The 22,648-nt window shown below is 38.4% G+C and overlaps 1 protein-coding gene across 1 annotated transcript in view; it reads right to left on the bottom strand.

Moving 5' to 3' along the window:
- The window catches only part of LOC127416180 (low density lipoprotein receptor adapter protein 1-B-like), a 56,996-nt gene that overhangs the window by 11,098 nt on the left and 23,250 nt on the right, over positions 1–22,648 (bottom strand). Inside the window, exons 4-8 of the mRNA XM_051655380.1 lie at positions 14,011–14,125; positions 10,980–11,052; positions 10,759–10,839; positions 9,821–9,939; positions 8,467–8,501 (exon numbers count right to left, since the gene is read on the bottom strand). Of these exons, the coding sequence (XP_051511340.1) occupies positions 8,467–8,501; positions 9,821–9,939; positions 10,759–10,839; positions 10,980–11,052; positions 14,011–14,125 (423 nt within the window). The remainder of the gene's footprint in view (positions 1–8,466; positions 8,502–9,820; positions 9,940–10,758; positions 10,840–10,979; positions 11,053–14,010; positions 14,126–22,648) is intronic.

Genomic DNA, 22,648 nt, shown 5'->3' with positions numbered 1-22,648 from the left:
CCCCGAAGGGGGTAGCCCAGCTGAGGCTTCCGACTGGACGAGCCTACTCTCCGATGCTGCGCTCGAGAGCTCATCACTTTCGCGGGCTCCGAATAAGAGGTCGAACTCGCCGTGAGACGAGCCGGCGGACTCACCCGGAAGCCCGTTCGGGGCAGACGAGCATGCTAGGGAATGGGAGGTCCGCTGGGGGATACCCGGTGGAGGCGGTCCCATTGGGGTCCCCAAATCGCCCCCAGTGCTAGCCGCGCTGGCCTCAAACCCGTGGGTAAAAGGACCGAGGCGGGAGCCTCTGGGGTGGCTCGCTTTCTTACGAAGGCAAGCCGTGACCGCAACATTGCCATGGACATATTCTCGCAATGAGAACATGACCATCCACGAACGCTGTCTCCGCGTGAGCAGTGCCCAGACACGAAAGATGAGAGATAATGAGCACAACCAGGAATAACACACAATCGGAAAAGCATCTTTAAAAAGACGCGTCTTTAAAAAGACGTTCCGTGTGTGCGCTTTTTTAGAGAAATATATACTCTTTTAGAGGGGAAAAATGCTCTTTCAGAAAATATACTCTCTAGTTTTCTGCCGAAGCACACAGGGGCATTCTCTGCAGTGCACCAGTGCAGAGGAGGGAGAAGCCACTGAAATGCGCCGTCAGATCCAGCAGAAGTGAATGAACAGTACTGTTCAGCTCAGTGAGCATGACCGTTCGGCTCTGAAGAGAAAATCTGAATGAGTGGTTGCATACCAGCTCCTTTTATACCCGTATGTTCGGGGGAGTGGCATGCAAATACCACTTGCCAATTTTCATTGGCCTTTTATCAAAGACCAGAGGTTTCTCGGGCTCCCAAGAGTGACCCCTAGTGTCACTACATCGACACCAATGTCGAGTGAGTGACAGATAGGGAACTTAAGCTAATGCTGTCATGTGAACATGGGGCCAAACATGTTTTTGCGTCAGATCATGCTGCTTTTCAATCGTTTTCCATGTTAACATTCGCTAGATGGATGACTTTTGACAACTGCGCCACGTTTCACTATATTTTTAGCATCACAGGAACACTGCATTTTTAGACGCCATGTCAATTTAAAAAGAACTTCTTCAACTGATAAAAACGCATTTCTAGACACCTGCGTTCTGCTCTATTCGTTGTGGTGTGTTTTGATTTTTAAGGTTTTTATTTTTTAGCACGAGAATGTGTTTGTTCTGAATGGTTACTGGAAGAAATGTTTTTGCTTCCCGACAACCTAGTTGAAGCCCTTGTACAATAACGCCAATCCTATGATTGGCAATGGTGTTTGAGCTCCACCCCTTTAGGCACATAGTTGGCCTAAATAAGCGGGTGCGAAATCCCCATTTCTTCAGAATTTTCTTCCTTCAAGACATCATCCTCGTCTTGAAAGCCCTCTCTGCTTCGCCAACGAGATACACTTTTTCAGTGGACGGGATCTTCTCTGCAAGACGTGGACAGGACGACTCATCGCCTGTGCGACTCAGTGCCTGCAGCGAGAAGACTCACCACTCCCTTGCAGTGTTCCGGCAAAGATTCTCTCTGCTTCGCCATCGACGACGCTTCTCTGTGAACAGGTTCTTCGCTTCAGATGCTCGTCATTAAACAACATGGCGCTTCAGCTAGACACATACCCACTTCCTGCAGCGTTTCAGCCCATTTCTCTAGATCATCTTTGAGATGTTTCTACACTTTGATTGGAGTCCACCTGTGGCAAATTCAATTGATTGGAGCTCAGAGACAGGACGGTGTTCGGGCACAGATCTGGGAAAACTACAAAAACATTTCGGCTGCATTGATGGTTCAGAAGAGTACAGTGGCCTCCATAATTGTTAAATGGAAGAAGTTTGGAACAACCAGGACTCTTCCTACAGCTGGCCACCTGGCCAAACTGAGCAATCGAGGGAGAAGGGCCTTGATAAGAGAGGTGACCAAGAACCCGATGGTCACTCTGGTTGAGCTCCAGAGATCATGTGTGGAGATGGGAGAAACTTGCAGAAGGACAACCATCACTGCAACACTCCACCGATCTGGGCTTTACAGAATGGCCAGACGGAAGCCTCTCCTCAGTGCAAGACACATGAATGCCCACTTGGAATTTGCAAATAATCACCTAAAGGACTCTTAGACTGTGAGAAACCAGATTCTCTGGTCTGATGAAATGAAGATTGAACTGTCTGGCCTCGACAGACAGGAGGAAACCAGGCACCGCTCAACACCTTTGCAATACCATCCCAACGGTGAAGCATGGTCAGGGTTGAAGGAAAGCTGAACACAGCAAAATACAGAGACATCCATAATGAAAACATGGTCCAGAGCACTCAGGACCTCAGACTGGGCCGAAGGTTCACCTTCCAACAGGACAATGATCCTAAGCACACAGCCAAGAGTGGCTTAGACACAACTCTGTGAATGTCCTTGAGTGGCCCAGCCAGAGCCTGGACTTGAACCCAATCGAACATCTCTGGAGAGACCTGAAAATGGCTGTCCACCAATGATCCCCATCCAACCTGACAGAGTTTGAGAGGATCTGCAGAGAAGAATGGCAGGAAATCCCCAAATCCAGATGTGCAAAGCATGTCACATCATACCCAAAAGACTTGAGGCTGTAATCGCTGCCAAAGGTGCTTCAACTAAATAATGAGTTAAGGGTCTGTATACTTATGTCAATGTGATATTTCAGTTTTTAGTTTTTAATACATTTTTGGTGTGACTAGAGGCATGGCCTCTTCATGGGCATGGACATATGTTTTGCATAATGTTGGTCTTCACAAAACACATTCGCAAGGTTTTACAACCTAGACATGGCGTCCATCTCTTCAAGTCCTCTCTATCTAAAGCGCTTATTGTTCCAACACTTTTTTACGGGTGGGCATACAGCCGGTGTGTGCATACAGGTGGGCATACAGCCCGTATGTAGGCTGTTGTTTAAATTACCCCCCTTAAAAGTCACAAGCACTTCCAATAAAAAAATAAAACCTGCTTTCATAACCTCTAGTTATGAAGGGGTTAAATTTATCTTGTGTGTATTTATAGGGTTCAAATAGATTCCCAGGCTAGATTAACTTCCCATCTGGTTTTCACGTGGAGTTATTCATTATTCTACAACTCCAATTCCGAAAAAGTTGGGACAGTATGAAAAATAATAATAAAAACAAAAAGGAGTTATTTGTAAATTATAATCACCCTTTGCTATATTGAAAGCACTAAACTAAATTTATATGATGTCAATTTTTTTTACATTTTTTTTTTATATAAAAATAAATAATTTTATTTTTTAAGCTGTTATCAGCGTCGGGTCCAAAAGCCAGTGTCTGTATGTGCCAGGGGTGTGACAGTGCCCATGGCATGGGTAACTCGCACATCTGTGAGGGCACCATTAATGCAGACAGATATGTAAAAATTTTGGAGCAGCATATACTGCCACCCAGCACCGCCTTTTCCTGGGACGTCCCAACACTTTCAGGAGGACAACTTCAAACCACATACTGGCCGAATAAGCAGAGAGTGCAGGTATTGGCCTGCCTGCAGTCCTGACCATCTCCAATTGAGAATGTGTGATGCATTATGAAGCGCACAATATGGCAACGAAGACCCCGTACAATTGTGCAGCTGAAGACCTGCATAATGGATGAATGGGTGAAAATTCCACTTTTTAAACTTAACTAACTTGTGTATTCAGTGCCTAAATGCTTAATAAGTGTTATTAGATGTTTCACAGTGGTAAACACGAGACTGTCCCAAATGTTTTGGAGTGTGTTGCAAACATCTGATTTGAAATTACTGTACACAAAAAAAACAACAATGAAATTCGCAAGGTAAAACATGTTTAGCTGTAGTGCTTTCAATATAGCAAAGGTGAATATAATTTACAAATCTCTCCTTTTTGTTTTTATTAGCATTTTTCACACTGTCCCAACTTTTTCGGAATTTAGGTTGTGTACACTTGAAGACATGCCTTAAATAAGTCACCGTCCTGTGTGTGTTTATATCTCATGTAGTGCAGCATGATGGGGCTCTGTTCCCCTTCGCGTTTACGCAATGTTGAGTGAACCGTAATCGATGCGGAACATCTCCAGTTACACATGTAACCTCGGATCCCTGAGATGAAGGAAAAGAGACATTGCATATGCTGGCTGCACTACTACTTCAAGGTTTCGAGGTACGAGCAATGTGCTCTTTTCCCTCAGTCAGAAAATTCTGAAGAAATTGTGATTTTGCACCTGCTTATAGGCCAACTGCATGCCTAAAGGGGCGGGGCTCAAACACCATTGCGAATCACAGGATTGGTGTTATTGTACAAGGGCTTCAACTAGGTCGTAGGGAAGGAATCCCCATAGCGTTTACGCAATGTCTTGTTCCCTTCATTTCAGGGAACCGAGTTTACATGTGTAACTGGAGACGTTTTACTACTGTAACCATAGTTGAAATGGTCAATCATGATATCAGTAGTAAAACCATTGTAACAATACAGGAAAACCAAAACTACTGTATAAAAATCATAAACATTATGAAAAAAAACAAAGAAAAAACAAAACAAAACATGGTTACTACAGGGATAGTTCACCCAAAAATTTAAATTCTCTCATTATTTAGTCATGATATCACATGCGTGTATTACTTTCTTTCTTCACCAGAACACATTGAAAGAAAAACTGAAAAATATCTTAGCTCAGTAGATCCTTAAAATGCAAGTGAATGGAGATTTCTCTTTTGAAGTTCCAAAAATCACAGACAATCAGCATAAATGTCATCCATACGACACCGGCTGTTAAATTAATGTCTTCTAAAGCGATATGATTGCTTTTGATGTGAAAAAGATAAATATTTAAGTACTTTTTTAAACTCTAAATCATGCTTCCTGTCAGGTGTGGTGGCATAATCGCATTGGCATTTGAAACACACGAGAACTGATACATGTGCGTCACAGACGGAAGGGCAGTGCTGTTTACAAGTGAGTAGCAGGAATGCTGTACAGTAGCTTGGTTGGTTTTGGTTTAGATCTGTATTTTTATGTTTCTTTACTCACAATGGTGCATTTGTGTGCTTATCCTGTATGTCTCAACCGAGTGGAGAACGTGAGATTACATCGTTATCATGGCAACGCAAATACGTCACAATAGAGACGACTTGGACTCCACCCTCTCATAAACCTAACCCTCACATTGGATTATAGTTAAAAAGTACTTACATATTTATCTTTTTTCGCACAAAAAGTGATCATATCGCTTTAAAAGACGTTAATTTAACTGCTGGAGTTGTACCAATGATGTTTATGCTGACTGTCTGTGGTTTTTAGAACTTCAAAATATAAATCTCCATTCACTTGCATTTTAAGGACCTGCTGAGCTAAGATATTTTTCTGTTTTCCTTCAAATGTGTTCTGGTGAAGAAATAAAGTCATTCATACCTGGGATATCATGAGGGTGAGTAAATAATGAGAGAATTTTAATTTTTGGGTGAACTATACCTTTAAGTAACAGCACAGTTAATTTTTTAGTTTTTAAAACCATGGTTTAACAATGGTCTCACTTTAATAAAAGTGTAGTAATCATTTTTTTTGTGGTAAGAACCGGTACATGTATTCTAAATGAATAATTTTATTTGCAGTATATAAATCACAAATATTTCATTGCATTGTAACTGATGATTTGCTATAACCGATGTTCATTTTCAATTCTCTTAATAGAGTGAAATTGACTTTTTTCCTGTCTGGTGACTGACATGACAGCTCAATATAGTCATTAATGAAGGTCTTAGGACTGTACACGTTCTTATATTGCCAACAGCCAATCAGCATTGTCATGACATCATGATCCTGTAGCTCCAGAAAATATTAGTCATGCCTCAAAAACACGTGCATGCGGAACTATGCATAGATGAGCAAAGATGGCAGAATTCAAATCGCACACTGGCAACAACCAAGCAACTCCATTGAATGTGCCAACCAATTAAGATAAGTGGGAATGCTAATGGGAACAATAACTTTCTCCAGGTTGTATAGACCTCCTTGTGTATACCCCACAGATGTACTTAATATTGCCTGAGATTTGAGAAAATTCAATGTTGTGCCTGTCAATTACACCAAGAGAAATAAGAGATACCGCAGCATGCACATGCATAACGCTTTTAAAGTCTTCAGGGAGAACAATGCTTGTATGTTATTGTGTTGAAGTAAACACACAGAAATTTAGCTTGTGACCATAAAAGAAATGTAATGCTGATACAATTTCAGAGTGTTATGATGAAAGTTTGAGAGTTGACTTACATACGTCTATTTATGGTTGATGATAACACACTCGTATGTACACCATTGCACAGTTCAGTTTCTAAAAAGTGTTTTTGAATTCTCTCACCTCAGTTACCTGCGTCCATCTCCTCCACCTCCATATTGCTGCATGGCAGGTGAGAGAGTTAGAGCATGACACATCCCGAGAGTAAGCTGTGATTAAATCATCACATTCAAGGTCTTTTTCCATCACAGCTACTATCCTGACTTTATCATTCCAACCCTCAGCCTTTGTCAACAAGTGAAGATCTAGATTTTTTATTATGTTTTTATTATCTTTATTATAAACAAAATAGGATTTGAAGATTTGTCTCCTAAACAGGATTTGAAGATTTGCCTCCTAAATGGGAGAGCTGACTATTGGGATTCACCTAATTTGATTTACTTAAAAGTATTTTGGTCCTTTTTGCCAATTACATTACTAATAATTGATGGCCTCCATTGCCAAGGTGAGAGAGCAGATTCAGACCTGCTGCATGCCAATAATGAAGTCATAGTAATGCACTAGCATACTGTACCAACCTGTTACAGCTGCAACATTATGGTTTAAATCATATTTATCACATGTTTGACTGATTGTTATTCCTAGAAAGCACATCCATGTGTTTAAGAATGCTTGTAACTCACCAAGCAAAAAATTTGAAATATCAAGCAATAAAATTACTTGCTCAGAGGCCCAATGCTTTGCTAGATGCCAATTCAAACAGATTGTGAGTTAAACACAGAATTCAAACTGTTTTTGTTTTTAGTATCTAATGTAATTCAGGGTCAAGCATGATTCACTGTGGATTAATGACCCAGAACCCAGACTTAAAAACAGGGTTTCTTTGTATTTTTACTACAGACATCCAGAGGCCATGTACACCAGAAAATGTCCAGTGATTTGCCTAATCTTAATAGATAGTTTGAAAAATGGCCTTTGAGGCAGCCCAAGCCCATTTGAAACTCTTAATAAATAAAACTTAAAAGAGCTCTTCTGCGCATATTACCATTCAAAGGGTCAGGTTGAATTATTAACTAAATGACTATTCAAAGTTACAGCAAATATTCACCATGAATATACAGTATGTGCTGCGAATGAGTCCATTATGAATGTATTCACATTGGGCATAAAATTCTGCCAATGACAGAGCAATTCTTCACTTTGGTTTTGGTTCTGCCTATAACAAACAATCTCTACCTACTATTTGTGCCTGACAGTCTTGTTTGTTAATCAGGGCAACAAGAATAAATTCATTATATAATGTGTGTTTTGGCAATTCTTTGATTTATGGATATAATACCTGCAATCGTTCAGTTATAGGAAATTATCACAGAACAGAACTCTCATCTGATAAATGCGTCTACTAAATGAATAAATGTAAATGCAGAAAGGAAAGTATTAAAATGAATGAAATATTCTTCATATACCATCCATTAAAACTAGCTAGGCATGAATAACTTCTAACATCAAACTGTCATCACATTCTGTTCCATGGCCCTCTTTGAATTGATATTTTTAATTCTGTGTGGAGAGACACTCAAAAGAAGATTATTCTGCATGTCCATTGTTCCAAAGCATGGCAGGGGCTGCTAATGTGTTTCAGTGCTCCTACTGTGTGGCGAATCTCTTTCTTTCACCACTTTGTGTTGAAATAATGTCACACCTAAGGGAGTGAGAACACATTAGCTGATTATATCAGGCTAAATATTTTCCAAATAGTTCCATATCAAACCCAAAAGGCATTTAAGGAAGAAAATCAACCCCATTTCCTCTTGCCTGCTAATAAGCAGAGGAGTAAGCAAAGAAAGCTTACTATCTGCACATGCGTCTCTAGCTTTGAGTGTCTCTTCTTTTACATTACTGACATTTGTTACCCTGCACCGCATTTAAAATGCTTTCTTTTTCACTGCTCATCAGACATTAAGTGTGGTTTTGTCACATTTTCTATTTGTGCAAACTGTATGCAGTTGCTTTGAGAGTACTAATGTGTTTGAGACAAATAGCAGTACTGTGCGAACATTGTGCACTGTGGCTCATTAGATCCTATCCATTATTGTGTTCAATATGCAATATGATCAGTATGCACTATTTCTCTTATGTGAGCAAGATGAGTGGTGATCTCCACCTCTCTCTGAATGCACATTTTCTGTGAGGCCTGACAGAGTGATGTGATCAAAACCCAAACTTACCTTGAAAATGCATCATCGAGGCTATCTTCCACATCCTTAAAATAAAGAAGAGAACACTGAGTAAATGCATTACATTCACAGTGTTAACCTAAACAAACACACACCAGATCACATCAATATCATGACTCAGAGAGTAGGGGAGAGCAGGAGTAATTGTAACAATCAGAAAATGTTTCACCTAAATCTTTTAAATTTGCCTCAAACATCTTTGTCACACAATATAAAGATACAGTACAATTAAACTGGAAGTACACAAAATGTTACATTCATTAAGTCAATTCAAAGTTTTATTGTAGTATGTAATAAATGTCTCAGAAAATAAGAAAAGCTCTATAATGTGAATATTTAAATTGTATATGTGCATAATAATGTTAGTCAATATATTACACAGTATTGTACCAAGATACAGTATTTTAAGGTCATGGAAGACGTGTATAGAGCATTACAAATATACCAGCTCTCCCCTAACTTTATGTAAACAAATAAAAAAAGACTCTAAGAATCTCTCCATCAATACATTGTCATGTTCTCTAGATCGTTTCTACATTTCCGGATACTTAATCTACTGCAGCCTCTTTGACAGTAATTATCTGAGACCTGCAGACTGAAGATTCCAATTGGGTGTCAGAACCAGCCTGAGCAGTGAAAGGAATTCAGTCACTGTGCTTAAAAGTAATTAACAAAGGCACAGTCGAACAAAGTGTACAGACAGAGAGGCTGATGGATCGAATCTTTCATAAAAGAGACCCTGTAGGCAAATTATGGAGAGGCAACTCTTGGAATGGAACTGGAAGAGGCAGCTCTCCACCATGTGGTCATATGTTTCATCAAAAACATGGAAAAAAGGACGCCACTTAGTGGTGACTATATGCTATTGCAACAGGAGAGGCTACCTATGCTGACTGGCATGATTAGATAATTAATCAACGGAAATGGTCATTAATGTATTTGGCAAGCAGCTTGGTATCAAAACAAATTAAACATTATTTTGGAAATGATACTCAGCACAACAGTGGCACTGTTTCAGCGAGTGAATAAACATGAACGAAGGATTATTATTATCATAAAGACAAAAGACAAATGAGGTGCAGCGCCATATATAAGTTTACCATAAAAAGTTAGCCTTGTGTTAAAGCCATATTTTATCACATGCTAGAGAAATTATTCAAAACAACCCCAGCACAGCACTATTGTACGGGTGCACCTGTTCAGTCTCATTCAACAAAGTTTTATCGTTTTCAAAATCTCATTTGGATGTGTGTAGAGGAAATCAGTTACATTACATTACATCAGATATATTATGCTCTACTTTGAGCTCTGTTAATATAGAGTCCAAATCTGAATGACATCATACCCAGGAGTCATGCTTCATTGGCCGTCTCCTAGTGTTACTGCATGGAGATGCTGAAAGGAAGGCAGGCAAGAAGGGCTTCCTAAGTTTGTGCTCCATCAAAGCCTGAGTCTTTTCCTCCTCTGTCACACAGATATGTATAAACAATGCATTAGAAAAGCAATTCACAATATACTGTTTTTCTTATATCAGTGAAACTATACTTGAACTGTACATATTATAGGCCTATTTGTGTTTCGCATGTATTGCCATGTAGGTCTTACAGACAGGGTTTGGGGTTGGTTTGATTGGGTTTGTAGGCTTTCAAAAGGCCTATAAATAAAATTTGCACTAGGTGTAAATAGCACCTGCCACACATCATGGCTATTTGCACTCAAATATAGTGGAAACACAAAAATTAAAGACAAACTGCATCCTCAAGTGTCACTGTAATGGCGTAGCGTGTAAAGACAGTTTGGATGTGCTTTTTCATGCGGAAGGACCCAGGTTTGATTCTCCCTTTTATCCTACTTTTCCCCATCCTGTTTCCTGTCTCCACTCTTAATATTTCCTTTACTACTACAAAATACCATGGTAAACTGTGGTAAAACCATGGCTAATTTTTAAATTTATTAGGTTAGGGTTAGGTTTAGGGGTAGGGGTGGGTGTAAATAAACACACTGCTATTTAATTAGGAGTGCAAATAGTATCTGGCAGTATCTGCACCGGGGTGCAAATATTATCTAACACTATTTGCACTTGGTGCAAAGAAGATGCTTTTTGCTGCTATTTACACTTAATGTAAATAGCATCTATTGCTATTTGCATTTATTTAAATAGCCTCTGCCAAATAAAAAACATTACTTGAATATTCAAACGAATGAAACAATATTATGACCGAAACCAAGCAAAACCTTCCAGAAAAGTGTATAAACTGATAAATTCATGCTGTAATGTTGTACCTGAAACACTGTTTGGTTCTGATTCAGGCTGAGACTCTGGGTCTGTACAGGAATAGCTTGTTTGACCTTTCTTACTTTTGTCTGAAAAGGGAAAGCATTTATGGTGATTATGTTTCCTTTCATTTCTAAAATTATCATATAGTCATTTTCATCAAACAAACAAAAAAGCAAATGCAATGTCTATTTGTTTATCTTTTAATCAAACATCCATAAAACCTCACCTTTCTGTGCGATCTCCCACAGATCCAGAGCTATTTTAAAAGCTTGTGCTACTGTCAAAGTCACTGCCTGAGCCTGCGGATGACAGCAACAGCACACATCAGGGTGTGCAGAGCTAAATAAATAGAATATGCCCAATTTTTAATGCCAAGGAACCCCAAATATGATGTTCCCCTTGTAAGGGACCTCTTCATAAAATATAAGGGCTGTCACAATATACATTTGTATGTACACCCACCCATTTATACTCTCTGAGGAAAAATAGTGATCTTAAAAAGACAATAATGTTTCTGAAAATAAATAATTAGTTTTTATATTTAATTGTACTAAAGCCAAAACAGATTATTAAATTTGAAAAATATGTATTTTTTGTTTTTGTTTTTGTTTGTTTTCTACCTAATATTAGAATATTAGAGAATATAAGTGAATTTTGTATATTTATATTGTATTTATACAGTATAATACATTTTATATAGCTATTTTTTGCAGTAATTATTGTTCCAAAGCAGCTTTACATGAAAAAAGTGCGTATGCATATGTTTTATTTATGTACATTTATATTGCAAGGAAGGAGAAATTTTACTATATATATATATATATATATATATATATATATATATATATATATATATATATATATATATATATATATATATATATATATATATATATACATATACACCGATCAGCCACAACATTAAAACCACCTGCCTAATATTGTCTAGGTCCACCTCGTACCGCCAAAACAGCGCCAGCCCGGAAGTTCTGTGGACAGAAATGCCTTGTTGATGAGAGAGGTCAACAGAGAATGACCAGACTGGTTTGAGCTGACAAAGTCTATGGTAACTCAGATAACCGCTCTGTACAATTGTGGTAAGAAGAATATCATCATCTCAGACTGCTGTTCTGAGATGCGGGTTGGCGCTGTTTTGGCGGTACGAGGGGGACCTACACAATATATATATATATATATATATATATATATATATATATATATATATATATATATATATATTATTGAAGTCAGAAGTTTACATACACTTAGGCTGAAGTCATTAAAACTAATTTTTTAACCACTCCACAGATTTAATATTAGCAAACTATAGTTTTGTGCAAGTTGTTTAGGACATCTACTTTGTGCATTTTTCCAACAATTGTTTACAGACAGATTGTTTCACTTTTAATTGACTATATCACAATTCCAGTGGGTCAAAAGTTTACATACACTAAGTTAAATGTGCCTTTAAGCAGCTTGGAAAAGTTCATAAAACGATGTAAAAAATTTAGACAATTAGCCAATTAGCTTCTGAAAGGAGGTGTACTGAATTGGAGGTGTACCAGTGGATGTATTTTAAGGCCTACCTTCAAACTCGGTGCCTCTTTGCTTGACATCATGGGGAAATCAAAAGAAATCAGCCAAGACCTCAGAAAAAAAATTGTGGACCTCCACAAGTCTGGTTCATCCTTGGGAGCAATTTCCAAGCGCCTGAAGGTACCACGTTCATCTGTACAAACAACAGTATGCAAGTATAAACCCCATGGGACCACGCTGCCATCATACCGCTCAGGAAGGAGATACATTCTGTCTCCTAGAGATGAACGTAGTTTGGTGCAAAAAGTGCAAATCAATCCCAGAACAACAGCAAAGGACCTTGTGAAATGCTGGAGGAAACAGCTAGACAAGTATCTATATCCACAGTAAAAATGAGTCCTATATCGATATAACCTGAAAGGCTGCTCACCAAGGAAGAAGCCACTGATCCAAAACCACCATAAAAAAGCCATACTACAGTTTGCTAGTGCACATGGGGACAAATATCTTACTTTTTGGAGAAATGTCCTCTGGTCTGATGAAACAAAAATTGAACTGTTTGGCCATAATGACCATTGTTATGTTTGGAGGAAAAAAGGTAAGGCTTGCAAGCAGAAGAACACCATCCCAACTGTGAAACATGGGGGTGGCAGCATCATGTTGTGGGGGTGCTTTGCTGCAGGGGAGAATGGTGCAATTCACAAAATAGATGGCATCATGAGGAAGGAAAATGATGTGGATATATTGAAGCAAAATCTCAAGATATCAGCCAAGAAGTTAAAGCTTGGTCGCAAATGGGTCTTCCAAATGGACAATGACCCCAAGCATACCTCCAAAGTTGTGGCAAAATGGCTTAAGGACAACAAAGTCAAGGTATTGGAGTGGCCATCACAAAGCCCTGACCTCAATCCGATAGAAAATTTGTAGGCAGAACTGAAAAAGTGTGTGCGAGCAAGGAGGCCCACAAACTTGACTCAGTTATACCAGTTCTGTCTGGAGGAATGGGCCAAAATTCCAGCAACAAATTGTGAGAAGCATGTGGAAGGCTACCCAAAACGTTTGACCCAAGTTAAACAATTTAAAGGCAATGCTACCAAATACTAACAAAGTGTATGTAAAATTCTGACCCACTGGGAATGTGATGAAAGAAATAAAAGCTGAAATAAATCATTCTCTCTACTATTATTCTGACATTTCACATTCTTAAAATAAAGTAGTGATCCTAACTGACCTAAGACAGGAAATGTTTTCTACAATTAAATGTCAGGAATTGTGTTTAAATTTATTTGGTTAAGGTGTATGTAAACTTCTGACTTCAACTGTATATACTGCAGATTTGCTTTTCATTTTTTTACTGTTATACATTTTATCAAATTTTTTAATATTCTCTTATATTTTCTGCAGACCCCCTATCACCCCCAGTTTGAAAACCCCTACTTAAGTCCACAAGATGTCGCTAGATACCAGGTAAACATTCAGATCAAGCGAAAAGGCTAAGGTTTACCCAGTAACCAGTGTAAAAATTACAATATATGTTATCAGCCAAACATTAACCTTGTAAATTGCCACAGTGATGTAGGACTGCAAAACAATCAAAACTGTAACATGTAACAAACAGTACTAAAAGGGAATTACACTGAGAGTAAATAAAAGAAGTTGGCTAGGGGTTTAGTTACTTTGTGCCATCTGTTAGATTCAAACATGCATGTGAAGACACTCACTATTTTCTTTTTTTGGCATAGGAAGGCATGGCACTCCAGAGTTTCATTGAATTGGCTTTGGGAGACATAGGCAAAGACCTTATCCTGAGTTTTATCTGTTGTGCAGTAAGAAATTCTGCAGAGAAAAGAAATACACGATATTTCATTGTGGACTGTACTTGTTCCTTCAGAAGGGAATTATAGCATTCAAAATACTTATATCTTTACAGCATTTCTGGGAATGAACAATGTAGTGATATGAGTAAATGTTCATCTTTCAATGAAGTCAATGGAACTGTGGCAGTCAACTATACACATTATAGAGAAATTGCAGCCTAAACAATCTGCTTTGATTTCAGTGCCAGAACATCTGTTCTAATATATTGAGTTTTACTAAGTTTTACTTGCGGTATTAATTGCATCCAGCAATTTGGAGAAAGCCATATCAAGTCTTGGACCAACCTTGATGATTCCATCCAAGAACAGATTTGTTCTTTCAAGTGAAAATGTAATTCCTATGCCTACTGTTATTAAATGGAATTCCAAGAATAATGACTTTACAAAAAGGTTTGAAAACTCCCCCCATCCCATCTGGTTGGACAGATAGTCCTGCTCAAAACTCACACCATTGGTTGAGCCAGTGTTGCTATGCTCGGTGGGTTGGGATGCTTAAACAACCATCTGTTTTAATAGAGCCACAGAGCCACAGTGTTTACAATTTGGGGGGAAATCAACCTACCAGTGTATTATTTACAGTCTTCTAAATTTATTAAGCTGGGATATGAGAAGTAATTTTAACATCCAAAAAAATTAAACACTTCAACTTTAAGCCTGGGTTTGTAATCTCTCAGAATGATCCATATTGGCTCAAAGAAAACCTCTTGAAAAACTCATTAGGCAAAAATGTGGTAAGATGTTAAAGGTAAAATTTAGTTTACATTATGGTGACACCTAACGGCGTAGATGCAACATCACGCAAGATCAAAAGTTCTTAGTTAACAATGCCATTGTAGAAATGATGTTTTTACAGTCACATAAATTTATTCCATGTGTGAAAGAGTCGATTTTACAGGAGACAAAAGCAAGTTGAGATAAAGCAAGTAATAATCGGTTGGTCATATAATCTTAACATGACACACCAGAACCATACAGTATGTGAAATAAAGCAGCTTTTTCTCTAAGACTGAGATGACTAGAGTCTTCATCTCATGCATCATGATCACATGACAAATCTGCAAAAATCACAGAGTGCACTTTTAAGGTCTGTGAATTAAACGTAATACAGTTTTCCCAATATCTGCACTTAAGTGGTTAGTTTAGCCACTTTAGTGTGGTCATATCCTGTTGTGGAGGGTGGAGGGCGGGGCCGGGCCATAGAGTTCAATTAGCTTCTGCAAAGGGATGAGACAGACAAGGATGGAGGGCCAGCGAACTCACACACCACAACAACACTGAGGAAAATGTGTAGAGATGACCATTACACACCCAATTCTGACATTAAATCATATTGACGGCCTTTCCAAAAAATGGTAAATTAAACATTAATATGAACCATTAGAAACGTACTCAGGAATTGTGAATGTCTGTTCACTAACTACTTTCATCTTTTAAGAGAAGGAATTTAGACATTTAGAGCACCGCATAAAAAAGTGTTCTGTATGAAATAATGAGATCCATTAGACGAATACTGAGGGAAAAGCTATGGCGCTCTGATCAACTGTTGGTGCACTGCCGCTGATGCACGACCTAAATAGAAATGCCCAAGACTCTCTTTTCCCCATCTCCCTCCCTTTCTCTCTCTGAACATGGGGGGTGTGTTGAATTATCATTTATTCCTGTCTGTGGTGCATTGCAAAACTTCATTATTGAAGAGAGAAAAGCTGAGAGGCAAGGAAACTCTAAATGCTGACTTGAATGAAGATGAAAGGGAGAAGTTCATTCCTGAACCTCAGCTATACTACCATGAAACTCTCATTTTTTGCTGTCTATAAAATCAAATAAGAACTGATAAAGGTATCCTTTCCTTTAGTATTTTACAGGGTAAAAAACTAATGCAATTCAATACAAAGCATCAATTATTAGTTACATACTGTATACTGTGGGGTCTGAGACTACAATTGAAACTTTATTTTCATAAATTGTATTATCAACAGGCCCAGCTCCTGCCAGCTATGCTATAGGGTGGGCTGGGAAATTTCATAGGTGAGCATTTGGGAATGAGGGGGCCGTTGGGGTCGGGGCGGGGGGGGGGTCTGTGGGTCTGTTAATGTCATTTTTGTGGTAAAAAACATTATGCCACAAATGCCGTCGATTGAGCTTAATTTATATTGAATCCGGAATATTATTTTAAGATCATTAATCCCATTATACCTACAGTACATTTCACACTTAATCTCCATATTAAAAAAATTATATTGAAATAAACAAACAGATAAACATTGTCTATAATCATAAGATTGAAGTGGGCCCTGACTACCTTATTCTTGATATGCCTCCATTACTAAGAAAGAAATGACAGCAATACACTTTTAGAGTAGTTACTGTAGAATTAAAGTATAAAGGAAATTACAAAAACAAATCAGACTCCTAATGAATGCAAGGATGGAGTGGAGAGAAATATATAATATCAAGGATGAATACAAGGATGGAGTGGAAGGAAATATATTAGATGGAGTGTTCAATAACATAAAAGATTAAGAACCTAAAATTTGAACAAAGAGGGGAACTGCTTACAGAAGTAATTATATAATATTCAATGATGACGATTCTTTTCTGGTTAATAGGTTAAATGGAAATGTAATTAGCAATTATACTGCCCTACCGAGGCAAAACTTAAAATTCAGTTATGACTGAAATCAGGTCTCTTAGACTATGATCTGCTCCGTCCACCCCTGCCCATGTCTATATCCCACCCTCATAAGAATTTAAGTGAAAAGTTGAATTAAAAAATTTACATTTTCCAGAATTACAGAATATCCTGGTATGCCTCCTATTTGCTTAAATGACAGCATACACTCAAGCTAGCATGAACTCCACAAGTTTGTGCAAAACCTGATGATTCATGTTATCCCAGTGCGATTTGAGGATGTTCCAAAGAGCATCTTGTGTGAGTCAATGGAAGCAAAGTGGAATTGAACCGTTCTTACGAAGGGGTAACATGGTCAGTGTCACAGATCTACTAATATTAAATTAAGGACCAAAAAATCTTGGATAAATAGTTCACACCAAAATAAAAATTATATCATTATTTACATACCCTCATGTTGTTCCAAACTAGGGTAAGAATTTAAGGGGCTTAAGGCTAAAATGCCTCCAAAAGTGACAAAAATGCCCCCAAAATTATTTATTTTTTTATAATACTACATATTATACATGGACTATAACTAGGCAACCTGTGAGTTGTATTAATGAATTGATTCAATTAAAGAATTTGACATAGACACAGTTTATGTCTTATATGGTTAGGAAAAAAATATGGAGGGCCAAATTATTCAAAATTAAATCACTACTGTAAATATTTACATTGAAATATTGAATTAAATGATTAGATACTTAACAAAATTGTTATGAAATTATTATATTTAATCATTAATTCACTTAATAAATCAATGTCCCTTGTATTTCATTTTAACACCCAAGACACAAAGCTCATGTTTAATTTAAAAAAAATCAACTAATGCTAAAATGAAAATGGACACAAACTAATACTAAAATCAAATGCAAGGGAAATTTATTGATTTATTTACTAATTTATAGTTTTAAAAATATATATATATTTTTTTAAAGATTTATTTATTTAAATATTTAATATTTATTTAAATACATATTTCATGATTTAATTCTGAGTAATTTGGCCCTCCAAATAATGTAAAAGTTCATTTCTGAGTCTGACACAGTTCAAAAACCCATGTGATTTTCTATCATCTGTGGAACAAGAAGCAGATGTTAGGCAGAATGTTAGCCTCAGTCACTATTCACTGGTTGAACTATACCTATAAGTACAGAATCTACGCAATAATGTTTAATTGTTTTATTCTTAATTTCATTGTTTTCATTTTTCCTAATCCTAAAACTTTGATTGTTTTTTTCCAGGTTTAAGAAAATTCAAAAATCCAGATTTTCAATGTGCTCTCAGACTTCTAAGACCACACTGTATGTATTGTATATGAGAAAACAAATATTTTAAACAAAGAAATTGATTCCAGGCCAAGCGAAAATCATAGATACAGTAAAGTGGCCATGCACACAGTCTCAACAATCTACAAAATGAGTTTGGCCTTGAAAGCATTCTGCTTTTGTCTGTGTTATTAGGAGACATATGCATGTTAAATTTCAACAAATGCACAACCCACAGCTAAGTCACATTAATTTGTATATTATCAAGAGAAAAAATAAAGAAATCAGGGGCTTTCACACAATTAACTCAAAAATGACCTAGTGGCTTTCACTAGCACACAAGCTTCAAAATTTTCTCTGTGTTAAAGATTTTATGCTGCTGATTTCATTACACAGAACAATGTAAAGCAAAAACATAGTGTATACCTGCATACATTTATGAAAACTGTCTGTGAATACAGAAAAACAAGAACAAGCCCTTTCTTCTTTCAGTCATTGTTTGCATTAATTATGTTGGTGATGTGTGACAGTACCACAGCCTGCTCCATCACTTATGCCCTGCCGCCTCCCCTCTCTTGCCGAACATTTTACATTGAAACATAATGGGGGGAAAAGCCAGAGTGGCATTTAATCTTTTCATGAACCCCCATACAGTTAATGCGGGACCGTAGTGAATCTCATTATACAAATCACAGTGAAAGATTTGTGGCTTAGCAAAATACAGTCTTGCACACAAATATAGATGTTTTCTTTGAAAGAGACAAGCTGGCAGTAGTGAAACTGACATATTTGGATAACAAGTCACAGAAAAATCATTAATGGTAGAGAATGTTGTCTGTAACATAAGCAGCAAAAAAACAACCCAAATTGCCTATCGAACCTTTACTATTTCTGATGTGATAAAACTGACAGCTCACACTGAGCCAAGACAAACAACATCATCTCGTCTTATACACTAAAAATAGTACAGCTGTCTTTTTTCTTAATTATTTGTATACTCGGCTGTGGGGGATGGAACTCAGAAGAGTGAATAAAGATGAGGAAAGTATTCATATCATCAGGGCAAAGATGCATCCCTCTTTTCAAACCCCCACCACTTCATTCAGAATGCTCCAATTTTCCCTTTCTCTCTTTATTGTCAGTGGGCCTGCTGCCCATGATTATGTGCTTCACCCTCTGTCCAAACCCCCTCAGGGTTGAAACAGCATTTGTAATAGCATTCTGACTGTACTCTGATGTATCGTCCCCTGGCACTTGTGTTTATTTTCCAGGCCCCTTTGAAAGTCAAACTGAGGCTTCATGGTCAAAGTCTCTACTGATTGCATTCTTCCATTTAAGACTCGCAACTCCAGGGTGTTGTCTTTTACACCAAAAAATATGCTTTACCTGAATCAGACTAATAACACAGACATAAAATATAAGTAGAAGATGTGCTGTGAAGAGTATTTTGTCCTGTTACTTGAGCTCTCTGCATTCCACAATCTTACTCAGGAATCCATATGTCATTATTCTAAATAGACAGAGGATGCAGGCAGGTCTGTCCCAGGGATGGAAGAGTTCCAGGTGCAATCAAATCAAATCAAATCAAATCACTTTATTGTCACATAGCCATATACACAAGTGCAATGGTGTGTGAAATTCTTGGGTGCAGTTCCGATCAACATAGCAGTCGTGACAGTGATGAGACATATACCAATTTACAATAACATCAAATTAACACAACACAATTTAAACATCTGTTATACACATAATTACACTCAACAATATACAAATAATAACATACACTGTACAGTATACAATACGCACTATATAGATACACATTATTCAATAAAAATAAAAAATAAAAATATATAAAAAAAGTATATATATATATAGAATGTACAGTATTGTACAGTATTGTACTGTATTGACATTCAGGCTGTCGGTTGATAGTCAGTTGTTAAGAGAGAACATAATATAATAATAATAATATAATTTATGACAGTTTATCAAAAGTCTGATTGCTTGGGGGAAGAAGCTATCATGGAGTCGGCTGGTGCGGGTCCTGATGCTGCGATACCGCCTACCTGATGGTAGCAGTGAGACACAGCCCATGGCTCGGGTGGCTGGAGTCTCTGATGATCCTCCGAGCTTTTTTCACACACCGCCTTGTATATATTTCCTGGAGGGAGGGAAGCTCACCTCCGATGATGTGTCTGGCAGTTCGCACCACCCTTTGCAGTGCTTTGCGGTTGTGGGCGGTGCTATTGCCGTACCAGGCGGCGATACAGCCAGTCAGGATGCTCTCCACAGTGCAGGTGTAGAACCGTGTGGGGATGTGGCGGTTCATTCCAAACTTCCTCAGCCGTCTCAGGAAGAAGAGGCGCTGATGAGCCTTCTTCACAACGACTTCAGTGTGGATGGACCATGTGAGTTCCTCAGTGATGTGGACACCCAGGAACTTGAAGCTGCTGACTCTCTCCACTGGTGCTCCATTGATGGTGATGGGGCTGTGTTCTCTGTCTTTTCTTCTGAAGTCCACCACAAGCTCCTTTGTCTTACTGACGTTGAGGGAGAGGTTGTGCTCCTGACACCAGTGTGTCAGAGTGTGCACCTCCTCTCTGTAGGCTGTTTCATCATTGTCAGTGATCAGACCTACCACCGTCGTGTCATCAGCAAACTTAATGATGGCATTGGAGCTATGTGTTGCCACACAGTCATGTGTGTACAAGGAATACAGTAGTGGGCTGAGAACACAGCCCTGCGGGGCTCCAGTGTTGAGGGTCAGTGATGAGGAGATGTTGCTGCCTATTCTAACCACCTGGCGTCTGCTTGACAGGAAGTCCAGGATCCAGCTGCACAGCGAGCTGTTTAAGCCCAGAGCCCGGAGTTTCTCATCTAGGACAGAGTGTCTTGTTGCAGACCTGATGCTGTGCTGACATAGAGAGGAGAGACAGACAGGGCATGTGTGGTGTATGTGGGTACACTGTAAAAAGTGGTAACCTGCAGACTGATCTCATAAAAATTACATGACTGTGGCGTCATGTTTTCCATACACATTTTGTTGCAGTTCTGATGTGAAATGTCCACTGTGTGGTGCTAAAAGTGACTTTTTTTTTCTTCCAAACGGATGAGGTTTTTAAAGGAATAGTTCACCCAAAAAGTGTTCTTCATGCATATCGCCACCTACTGGTCTGGGCTGGTCAAAGGTGGAGATTTAGAGTAAAAAAGGATTTAAATATTGTTCTGTTTCTCACCCACACCTATCATATAACTTCAGAATACATGGATTAAACCACTGGAGTCATATGGATTACTTTTATTTTGCCTTTATGTGCATTTTGGAGCTTCAAAGTTCTGGCCACCATTCACTTGCACTGTATGAACCTACAGAGCTACGATATTCATCTAAAAATCTTTATTTGTGTTCTGCTGAAGAAAGAAAGTCATACACATCTGGAGAAAATGATGAGAGAATTAAAAATTTTGGTTAATGCTCTTGAGTTTTAAATCAACAAAACATACCTCCTTGCCCTAAATCTTCAGCCTAAACCTTACTGATAGTGTCAGAAAAGCAAATGTGAGATAAAAAAACTCACATTTCAACCCCCGTCCTTTGCATCGCAAATGCAACACTCTGTCAGTTGCTCGAACAAGTTTGACCAACTTCTTAGATGGACAAGTGGCGTTCAGCCATGCGAGATGGAACAATAACAGGTCTGTGATGCGTTTAGATGTCTGGGGCTGCACGCGCGGCACAATGTGTGTCTACCCTGCGCCGAGACTCATGATTGGAACTTGGGACTGCAACTATTTCCCAATAATGAGGAATTCCCACTAAGCGAGGGTCATAAGCTTGCGTTGATTAAGTCCCTGCCCTTTGTACACACTGTCTGTCACTACTACCGATTGGATGGTTTAGTGAGGTCCTCGGATCGGCCCTGCCGGGGCTCCTCACTGGCCTTGGCTAAGTGCCGAGAAGACGATCAAACTTGACTATCTAGAAGAGTTCAAAGTCGTAACAAGATAGTAAAAGTGTTTTTGTCAGGGTTGTCTGTGTTTTGTTCCATGCCATGTTTGTTCCTGTCATGTGATCTTGTCATGTGGTCCCCTGGTCATGTGATTTCATGTTTCCCTCCATGTTCATGTGTCTTGTTTTCACTGGTTATCTCTTTATCAGTTCTAGTTTGTCATTGGTTTAGTTTATTAGTCTTGTTATCTTGTTTATAGTTCTGTCTGTTCATTGGTTGTCTTGTTACCCATGTCTGTGTACTTAAGCCCTCATGTTTGCCATTGTCTCTTGTGAGGTATTGTTAATGTAACATTGTCAAGTCAAGTCAAGTCATTTATGTTTGTTATGTTTTGGATTCACATTTTTGGTTATCACTTATGTAAATAAACTGCACTTGGGTTCTTCACATCATCATCGTCTTCATTGTCTGCCTGTCATTGCCAGAGCATCGTTACAGAATACCTGACCGACCAAAATGAACCCAGCAATCCAGCTTCTTCATTTACACCAGAAGAATCGTCCCCTGGAGGATTATGTCACGGAGTTTTGTGG

Source organism: Myxocyprinus asiaticus, chromosome 25, assembly GCF_019703515.2.
Source record: "Myxocyprinus asiaticus isolate MX2 ecotype Aquarium Trade chromosome 25, UBuf_Myxa_2, whole genome shotgun sequence".
Classification (NCBI taxonomy): domain Eukaryota; kingdom Metazoa; phylum Chordata; class Actinopteri; order Cypriniformes; family Catostomidae; genus Myxocyprinus; species Myxocyprinus asiaticus.
Note: the sequence above shows the minus strand (reverse complement) of the source record. Positions and strands in the feature narration are given on the sequence as shown.